The 10,529-nt window shown below is 46.2% G+C and overlaps 1 protein-coding gene across 1 annotated transcript; it reads left to right on the forward strand.

Moving 5' to 3' along the window:
• The first annotated feature begins 610 nt into the window (after window positions 1-610).
• LOC140503640 (sialic acid-binding Ig-like lectin 5) lies at window positions 611-10,285 on the forward strand. Its single transcript, XM_072607786.1, has 6 exons — window positions 611-857; window positions 1,080-1,451; window positions 1,981-2,265; window positions 2,979-4,321; window positions 5,385-5,478; window positions 8,984-10,285. The coding sequence occupies exons 1-4, from the start codon at window positions 818-820 to the stop codon at window positions 3,398-3,400; spliced, it is 1,119 nt and encodes a 372-aa protein (XP_072463887.1). The 5' UTR covers window positions 611-817; the 3' UTR covers window positions 3,401-4,321; window positions 5,385-5,478; window positions 8,984-10,285.
• The last annotated feature ends 244 nt before the right edge of the window (window positions 10,286-10,529 follow it).

Here is a 10,529-nt window from a genome sequence, read left to right on the forward strand (position 1 = left end):
AGGGTAGATAATGAAGGGAGGGGAATAAAGAAATCCCTGAAGAATGAGTGGAGGTAGAGCATCAGTGGTCAGAGAGAGGTCTGGGGAAGGAGGCAGGTGGTTAGACCTCCTGGGAGGTCCAGCCTCATGGCATATGAGAGTAGAGTGTCCTGTGAGGTCCACTATGCCCAACTGACAATATACTGAATAGGGAAGAGACCTGTATGGCCCAGGAGAACCCAGTGAGGAAGGAGAAGGAGGCAGGGGAAAGTGGGCTTGATCCCAAGGTCTTACCCTGCCTCCACCATCCCCAGGGCCTGACCTCCTCCCACATTAGGGGCCAAGAGGGAGCCAGGAACAAGGAACTGTTAGGGGACAGGAAAAGTGCCATTGAACATGGTGTTAGGGGTGCACAGAGGGAATGGAGAGATCCTAGACTCAGAAAGGGGGCCTCCTTCCAGCTGATGGTTTCTCAGGCCCCAGCTCATAAGGGGAAGGAAGGTCTAGGTCAGTAGGTCAATGAGAAAGAAGCACCAGGGAAGGAGGAAGTGCTGTGGACTCCCCACCCCATCACTCCCCCACCTCCATCCCCAGGTCATGTTCCTTTCCCCTAGTACCTGATCTCCCATCATCAAGTCAGGCCTTCACAGAAGGGTTCAGAAGGGAAGAGTTTAGGGGACCAGGCTCAGTCACTGAGAATTCTCCTGGCCTTTCCTCACCTCCTTTTCTATTCCCCTTTTTCACACTTCACAGGCTCCTTCCTGCTACAGGTCTGTGTTACCAAGGCTGAGCTGAACTACGAAAGGGTTGTGGTATCTCATCAGTCCTGGATCTCACCATGAACCTGCTGGTTCTGGTCCTGCCCTTGTTCTGGGGAGGTAAGTGGGGTCACAGTGAGAGCTGGGGGTGCCTGGAGGAGGGGCTTGTGCAGGGGATGGGAATTAGTTCTAGAAGGGCTAGACGGGAAAATGGAAAACATGGGAGGACGCTGGCTTTAGTCTCTCTCTCTCTCTCTCTCTCTCTCTCTCTCTCTCTCTATCTATCTATCTATCTATCTATCTATCTCTTTCTCCCTCTCTCTCTCCCCCTCTTCTCTACAGAATTTTTTTCTCATGAGCATGCAGGGTTTGATATTAGGGTCCAAGAGACAGCTATTGTGCAGGAGGGGCTATGTGTTTCCATCCACTGCACCTTCCAATACCCTCAAGAGTGCAACAGTAGCAATCCAGCCTTTGGATACTGGTTCAAGGAGACAGAAGAGAAAATACTGGTGGCCACCAATGACCTCCGAAGGACTGTACAGACCAGGGCCCAGGGCCGATTCCACCTCATTGGGGACCCACAGAAGGACAACTGCTCCCTGAGCATTACTGGGGTCCAGAAGCAGGATCATGGGACTTACTACTTCCGGGTGGAGAAGGGGAAAATGAAATACAGTTACAAAATAAAAAAGTTGTCTGTGCATGTGGAAGGTGAGGAAGGTGTCCCTGGGAATGTCTGGGAGTGATGGGAAGCCCAGGTGAGGGATGAGAGTCAGGGCAGGATGTGCTGATAATACAAGAGGGATAGTCACGAGTTTCTTGGCTGGAAGGACACACTCAAGTCCTCTCTGTAAAGAAACAAGATGCCAGAGAGGGGAGCACTTCAGGGTCTGGTGATAACAGGAAATAACTGGATACCAGGGACTGGGATGCAAATATTCATGTCAAGCATCCATAGATGGTCACATTACTGAGGCAGGAGGGAGGACCCTGAGACTTTCACGTGAGTGACACAATGTGGGCTCCTGTACTGAAGGAACCAGGACCCTAGGGAAGATGAGAGGTCCAGCCACTGGGAAGGGTGGGGGATTCCAAAGGATAGAGAATCAAGACATCGGAGGGACCACCAAGGAAAGGCATATTGTGACATCAACAGCAAAATTTCAAGGGCATCCCTTGAGGGTCCACATTATGGGCACCCCTCCCCTTGCCACATGGTTCATTCAACTGTTCCCCCCAGATCTGACACAGAAGCCAGAGATCTCCATTCCGGACATTCTGCAGTCTGGGCACCAAGTGACACTGACCTGTATTGCTCCTGGAGACTGTAGAGAGGGGACACCCCCCAACATCCTCTGGACTGGCTCTGCTCTCTCCTCCCAGGCATTTCTCTCCCACGATCTTAATTCCTCCCAACTCCTCTTCACCCCCAAAGTACAGGACAATGGCACTAACCTCACCTGTCAGGTGACATTCCAAGAGCCCAGAGTGAGCACAGAGACAACTGTCCAGCTCAGGGTTGCTGGTGAGTGCTGCAAGGAAGTGGGCACGATGCCCAAGTGCCCCAGAGGAAGGAGGGGCACAGGAGAAATGGCAGGTGCAGGGATATATGCTTGGGTCTGGAGATAATGGGGTCAGGTAGAGCATATGGAAGCAAATCCTTGGATCTCCCCTGTTTCTGTCTCGGGTTCTGGTACTGAAACTCCCAATGTCATCCGGTCTCTGAGGGTGGAGCTTGGGACACCAGCCTACAGCCAGGTACATCCTTCCTCAAAACAAAAACCTCAATGTTTCCCAGAGACATGGGACAGAGAAGTTGGGAAGAAGCAGGGGTAGATAGAACGGTGGTCTGCAGCAAAGCAGAGACAGGCCCAGCAGTCCTCTTTTCTGCTCTCTCTCCAAGCCCAGAATTCAGGGAAACTTGTCCTCCCTCCTCCCCTCAGAGGGTGAATCCTTCCACCCTGGTGGGAGGGTGAATATCAGCCCCTGGGGCACAGAGAAGCAACATCTGAACTCCCTCAACTGCTGGGCACAGAGACCCTGGGCTGACAATTGCCCTTCCTGTGGGAGGAGGTCATGGCAGAATCTACCCACTAAACATAGCACTCACTAGACCTAAATGTCTCTCTGAACCTCCTGATGCACTGTTAGTGGAAATAGCTAAGCGTCAGGGCCCCTGGTGCCCTGCAGGTGGCAGAGGAGACATTGCACTGATTCACCTTCCCTCCCTTCCCCCAGGCCGCCCAAGGATACTTGGCCCTTCTTGCTCATGGACAGAGGAGGGATCACTCTGCACTTGCTCAGTCCAGGGAGACCTGGATCCTCCCTCCTTGCTCTGGTGGGTGGGAGAGAATATAGTGCATGGGAACAGCAGTGACAACACCCTCCATGTGGTACACAGCACCTCCAGGACCTGGACCAACAGCAGTCTGATCCTGGCCAAGAGGCTGGGCACTGGCCTCAGCATCAGCTGTGAAGTGAAGAACCACCATGGGATCTACAGTGTCAGTGTGCTGCTACTGGTACCAGGTGAAGGCAGTGGGGCCCCTGAGGGAAGTCAAGAGAATTGTGAGGGGCTGAGTTCAGGGGAAGCCAGAGGAGAGGAGGAGGAGGAGGAAAGAAAATTTTTAAGTCACAGGACCTGGTACCTAGTCACATAGTTTTTGTGATGTGCTGGGAAGCCACTAACCCCATCTTTACTCAGCTGTTTCACCAGTAAGAGAAAATCTCAAAAAGGAAAGAGGCAAGGGAGGAAAGCAGCAAGGAAGGGAGCAGGGAAGGAAGGGAGAAAGGAAGGAAGGAAGGAAGGAAGGAAGGAAGGAAGGAAGGAAGGAAGGAAGGAAGGAAGGAAGGAAGGAAGGAAGGAAGGAAGGAAGGAAGGAGGGAAAGAGCAACTAGATGCAGCAGATAGAATGCTGGGCCTGGAATCAGGAAGGCCTGAGTGCAAGTGAGCAAGTCATTAACTCCTCTGTGTCTCAGTTTTCTCATCTACATCCCAGTGTTGTTGTTTGGATCAAATGAGAAATTTGTAAAGCACCTCAGAAAGTACCTGGAACACAGCAGGTATTTAATAAATGTTTATTGGCTTCTTCCCTTTCCATGTGCCCACACATGTCACAGCTGCTGGCTCTGGAGACCCCTTCCATCCCCAAATACAAAGTCACACAAAGGAAACAAGCCAACACCACTGGGCAGAGATCTCACCAATTACCACTTGAAGCCCTGGCCGAGCTCTAAATGACTAGCAAAGAACAAAACTGAACCTAAAATTCTGTATTTTACTCATTGTCTGCAGGACAGTCTGACTCATTACATTCACTTCACTGGGTTGTTCTGGGGACCCCTTGGGAAACCAGGAAGCACCTGCCTCTACAGGGGAGGACTTTATTCCTGGGACCCCGAGAACAGGGGGAGGGAGGGAAGGGGAGAAGAATGGAGGAGAAAATGTCTCCTCTCAGGCTGCATCTCTCCTCAGGTAAAGATTCCTCCAGTCCCTGTAACATATTGGAATGGATGATTAAGGGAGCCTTGTGTGGAAGCATCGTCACTGCTCTCCTCTTCACATGCCTGACAGTCTGCTTGTGAGTTTCCAGATTAGGGACATAAATTGGGAGGGAAAACTTGGAAGATGGAATGTGGAGTAAAACCCAGAGTACCATAACCAGAGTGGGTAGGAGAAGCACCTTATAATTAATAGAAGGCAGAAATGGGAAGGGTCATAGGGCATCGAATGTCAGAGCTAGAAGGGACCTTATGAAAAAGGAATGTCAGAGCTGGGAGGGGTTTTAGAAGACACAAGATTAGGATATAAGACATGCAATATCAGAGCCAGCACAGAATTTCGAAGATGGGATTTCAGAGTCGAAATGCTCCTTGGAACAGGGGATCCTAAATATTCTAGGTGTTGTCCTCAAGAAGTAGAGAAGCAACTGAGATTTCTCTGGGGAACTGTGAGAAAGAAGCTATAGACAGAGCAAAAAGGGAAGAGAAGAAGACTTACAGGATGGAGAAAAGTCAGATGGATTTGGGGTTTAGGATTAGTGTGTCTACCAACAGAAGGGAAGAATTGGATGTTTTAGCTAAAGGAGATGTTTTGCCCATGGGTGAACAAATAATTACAACAGGGCTGATTACTCTCAAGATTACCAGGATACAAAAGTGGCCAGAGGTCAAAACTTTGGGCAGCTAGGTAGAAAAGAGGGTAGAACACTGGAGTTGGAAACAGGAAGAAGCATCTTCATCAGGAAGACTTATCTTCCTGGTCAAAATCTGTCCTCAGATACTTACAATGTGACCCTGGGCACTGTTTGCATCAGCTTCCAAATTTATAAAATGACCTGAAGAAGGAATGGCAAAGCACTCCAGTAAGTGGAGGAAATTCCAAATGGGATCATGAAAAGTCAGATGTGACTGAAAAATTCTTGAACAGCAACAAAGGTCATAACACACCAAATGTGTAATGTCAGAGTGAGAAGGGACATTAGAAAACAGGGAATAAAGTTTAAAAAGGAAAGAAAAAAGTGAATAAAAGGTCAGAGTCAGGTGATAATTTAAAGCACAGAAGATAGAATATTGTAGCTCAAAGGGACTTTAAAACTCATTTGTGGCAGAACTCATAACCACACATGACTTTCCTTGTATCAGAATAAATATGATTAAGAGGAAGCTTTCAAAGAGAGACTTGGATGCAGCGCCATCTGGGACAAGAACTGAACGAGTCTCTACTGCCAACCCACTGGTGAGTCACTGAGTTATCCTGACCCAGGTCCCTCAGTCCCTATTACTTTACTGGAGGCCATAGAGATATAGAATCTTAGGGTGATACAATGCTTCTTCACTCTCATTCCTACAGAATTTCTAGGAAAACTGAAAACATAAAATCTCTGAATCTGGGGTCTAGTTGGGTGATAAGATATCCCAAATCCAGAGCAACTATTTAAAAATGTATAAAATACTGAAAATATTGAGGATGAGTGGGATATAAAACCAACTCTATCTTATCCTTAGAGATGTCATTCAAAGAGACTGATGGCCATGTGTGGGTATTAGAGTCCAGTTTTGAAAGAGGGAAAAGATGTGAATTGATGGAAAAGGAATAGCTGGTCAAAGATTCAAAGGTGGGTCTTAAGTGCTTGGATCTGTCTGAGGCAAGTTCTTTCCATGCCATTCAATTCACTAAACATTTACTGAGCATCTTTACATACCTGGCAAGTGGTCCTCTAGTTCCTACTTAAAGATCCCTAGTAAAGGTGAACCCACTGCCTCCCAGGGCAGCACCTTCTATATTGGACAGCTCTAATGATTTGGAAGGTCTACCCAACATCCAGTCTATACTGATCCCTATGTCATTTCACCTTATTACTCGTGATTCGGAGCTCTGGAGTTCAGTCTGCACCCTTCCTCATATGATAATCCTTGAACATCATTATTAGGTCTCAATTCCACCAGCAGTCTTCTCTCCTCTAAGCTAAACATGCCTTGTTCCTTCACCGACTCCTAGCAGGACATCAATTCAAAGCCCATTTCTCCTCCCTTTGTGCCCTCCAGTTTACCAATTCAAAGTAAAACTGAACTGGACACAACAGCAGAGATCTGGTCTGACCAGGGCAATATGAAGAGAGATGATCACTTCCCTCTCTAAAAGGGAGATTTCTGCCAATATAGTCCAAGATACATCAGTTTGGTTGACTGCCCCATGCCTGCTGCTGATTCATGTTGCCATTTCAGCTTTCCAAGATGTTCTGGTTTTTTGTAAGACACACTTGCTTACCAGGGAAAAGTTAGGATTCAAGAACTCTGACTCCAAGTCCATCATTTTTTCCACTACAGCAGCCCAGGGAGCAAGGGAAGTGATCTAGTGTGAAATGTAGTCAGAAAGGTACTACGTGGCCAGAAAGAGACAGATTTGGGAAGGCCCCTGAATACAAATAGAATGAGTTTATTTCAGGGTGGGGAGGGGTGGTGATTACATGATCAGATGATACAGAGCTAGAGGGATCCTAGAAATCTTCTAGTCCATGCCAATCACTTTATAGATGAGGAAAATCAGACCCAGAGAAGAAAAGTTATTTGCCCAAGGACCAACAGCTAGTAAGTGTCAGAGCTTAGATGTGAACCCAAGTCTTCATTTGAAAATCTGGTGTTGTCTACTCTGCACCACCCTGCAGCGTAGACTGAAAGAGCAAATCATAAGATCAGTAAATCATGGGATTTAAAGGTGAAACCCACCAAGGCCAAGGGTTCTGCCCCTTTCTTGTATGTCACTGACTCCTTGGGCAGTGAGTCTGGTGAAGCCTGTGGGTCCCATCTCAGAAGAACATGTTTAAATGTATGAAATGAAACATGTAGGGTTGCCCATATGTTAAAAAATATTTGTAGACCAAATATTAAGACATTTCAATCTAGGCCAACTTTCTCCATTTGCAGATGAGGAAATTGAGTTCAGAAAAGAAAGTACAGTAAGTCTAAAGTCACACCTGATATCAGTAAGCCCAGCTGAAGTTTGGACCCATAATATCTGACTCTAAGTCTGGTATAATCATTGATTGAGGAAGTGGGTCAGCTATTTACTCATTTACTCAATTAGCCTTTATTCAATGTCCACTACACTTCCAGGAAGACAATTCCCTACCCCAAGAAGCAATGGGCCAACACCATAAAAATGAGCCAGCAAAGCGGCATAGGTTTGAACCATAATGAAGCTAGACTCTTGGGTCAATCCCATGCAGCAGTGTGGAGTCAGCCCCTGGGAACCAATGGGTAAATTTGAGGTAGGACCATTTACACCTCAGAAACCAGCAAGCATGACAGTTTGAAATTTGATTTATGATTGTGTTAATTTTCTGGCCTTAAAATAATAACGGAGAAATTTTAATAATGCATATTAGACTTTAGAGTCTACCCTTCCTCTGCCTCTCCTCTTTCACTAAAGAGTTGATTGTTAAACATTCACCAGCACATCCCTGGCTCCATTGTCTACTCAGACTCAGGTTTTATCTCATCAAAGATCTTGAGGGTTACCTTCGGTCCATAACTCTTCCTGAGGTAATGGCCTTCTTATAGTAGTGCTAGTGGCTCAGAAGATACAGTACTGGACCTAGAGTCTGGAAGCCCTGAATACAAATCTAACTTCAGACACTTACTAGCTATGTGATCCTGAGCAAGTAGTGGAACCACTGTTTGCCTCAGTTTCCTTAAATGTAAAATGGGCATAAAGTTAACACCTACCTCACAGAGTTGTTGTGAAGATCAAACAAGGTGATATTTATAAAGAGCACTTAGCATGGTATATGGCATATAGTAGGTGCTATTTAAATGCTTATTCTCAGGGCAGCTAGGAAGTCAAGTGGATGGAGCACTGACCCTGGAGACAGGAGGATATGAGTTCCAATCCAGCCTTGGACACTTGTTAGTTATGTGATGCAGAGTAAGTCACTTGTGAAAGAAGAAAGGAAGGAAGGATGCTTATTCGCTTTCCTCCTCCTCCCTTCTCCTACTTCCTAGTTCCTGATTTAGAGTCAGACTCTAACCTTGGACATGGCCATATGCAAACAAGTCACATCTTAGCCTTCACTTCCTCCAACCTAAGGATTCTTCCTATGGGAGGCTCACAGAACTCGGATGCACAAGAGATCTCAGAGGGATCCTGGTTCCAACTGGACGTGAGCAGAATCCTCCAAATCAAAATCATCCAGTCTCCTCCTGAAGATCTCCTGTAATGAGAAAGATAGAAGTGAGGAAGGCAGACCTAGAAAGGACCTTAAAACCTAGTACTGAGGAGATTGCCTCTAGAAGGACTCAAAACATAAAATGTCTTAGAACATAGAATGCAGAATATCAGAGAAGGTCCAATACAACATAGAATGTGGCACATTAGCACTGAAATACATCTTAGAATGTTGAACACATAATATGAAAATTGCAAGGACTCTGAGAAAATAGAACACCAAATATTAGAACTGAAATGAATCCTAGAACAGAGGACATATGGTGTCCCAAAAAGATGAAATCTCACAACACAGGAGCTGGTGCCAAAGCTAAGTGGCCACGTAGAGCATAGGATGGGGACTGTAAGAACTGGAAAGATCCTCAAAACCTAGGGCTGTCAGTGAAGAAAAATGACAGAGAACTGAGGCCAGCAGAACTGGGGGGGGCCCTTAGAGATCACTTTGTTTTTTCCCTTTCTGAGTTCCTGTAGACACTCTGCACCTCAAAGACCCCATGGATCTTTTTATGTCTGGCAGGCTGAAGCTGAGAATTTGGGGAGGCAAGGCCCTTCTGAGCACCCTCACTCACCTGTACTGGGCTCTTGCTCACAGGAAGTGGAGGACCAGGTACACTATGCCTCCATCTCTTTCCAAGTCCAGAAGCCCCAAGAGATTCCCAATCCTGAAGACACTCACACGGAGTATTCAGAGCTCAAGTTCCAATAAAGAGACTGGAACAAGAAGGGTGGGGACTATTTGGATTAGGGAGAATCTGGATCACAGCTTTGAGAAAGAAGATGTTGTCACAGTGAATCCATCAGCAGAAATGTACTGATCTTTGTCACTGGGGGGGAGACAGAAATGGGACAGGGCATTGTCTGGAGAGAGTTTATGGGGTTATTAGATGAACAAAACTTAATGAGACATAGAGCATAGAAGTCAGAGCTCGAAGGCTCCGGTGAAGGGTCACACGTACACCCAACCCTATTCTCTCTTCTGAATTCCAGTCCCACATGATCAATTTCCTGCTGGACATCTCCACTTGAGGGCCCCTTAGGACTTCCATTTCAGCTTGTGCAAATCAGAGTTCATTATATTCCTGCTCCCCAAGTCCCCTTTCCCCTAAACATCCCTAGTTCTCCTAAGGGCAGCACCAACCAGGTCCTTATCATCATCATTGACTCTACCCTCCCCTTTTCTGTCCCCTCAGCCATACCCAATGAGGTGCTAAGTCTGGTCTATCTACCCTACATGACTCATGTCTGTCCCCTTCTCTCCATTCACACACTGCTTATAGCTTCATGCAGTCTCTCATCCTTTGATACCTGGACTATTACAATAGCACCCTATTTGGTCTCTACCCTCCATCTGCCTCTCTTCCAATCCATTCTCCACATGAGTCTGAAAACATGGATCTACTTTTTCACTCCATTACCCCAAAATCTTCGATGGTTCCCTGTCACTATTAGAAAAACACTCTTCAAACTAATCTTGAATATCTGCCAGTCTGGTCCCCCCTAAACTTTGCATTCTTATCTCACATCACCCAATTCACATACTTCTCATTCCTGCCAAATTGGCCTGATGACTCTTCTCCCACCTGCTCACCTTTGCATCAGTGATCCCATCTATCAGGAAAACCATCTTACTTCACTTTCTTCACACTCTCAAGTTTCCTTCAGAGAACAGCTCAGGGGACACATCTTACATGAGATATTTCCTGAGGCCCCTTGTCCCAGGCATTGGTATTTTTTGCCCCCAGTAATTTTTGTTGTTTTGTACACATCTTTTGCTTACTTACATTGTGATATCCACCAAATAAATTTTAACTTCTTTGAATGCAGGGATTCTCTTGGTGTGTTTATTGCTTCCATGCATAGAACATACTTAATACACATTGGTGGAAGTAAATTCAATTGTAGAGCATTTAGAGATGGAGAGATCTTTAAAGATCACCTAAGATACTTTAAGGGAACAAGGATAGGGGTCCACAGACTCCTTCCCACCAAAGCTTCTATGGATAGACTTCAGTATATCCATGAATTTGAATGGGGACATTTATGTATTTCCATAAAATTGCTTT

This window comes from Notamacropus eugenii, chromosome 5 (genome assembly GCF_028372415.1).
Source record: "Notamacropus eugenii isolate mMacEug1 chromosome 5, mMacEug1.pri_v2, whole genome shotgun sequence".
Lineage (NCBI taxonomy): Eukaryota > Metazoa > Chordata > Mammalia > Diprotodontia > Macropodidae > Notamacropus > Notamacropus eugenii.

Bases quoted from the DNA above. Each gene is read 5' to 3' on its own strand.
- LOC140503640 (XM_072607786.1), top strand. From the start codon at position 818: ATGAACCTGCTGGTTCTGGTCCTGCCCTTGTTCTGGGGAG. The intron at 1,452-1,980 runs GTGAGGAAGGTG...TGTTCCCCCCAG, and splicing joins GTTGTCTGTGCATGTGGAAG to ATCTGACACAGAAGCCAGAG. The intron at 2,266-2,978 runs GTGAGTGCTGCA...CCCTTCCCCCAG, and splicing joins TGTCCAGCTCAGGGTTGCTG to GCCGCCCAAGGATACTTGGC.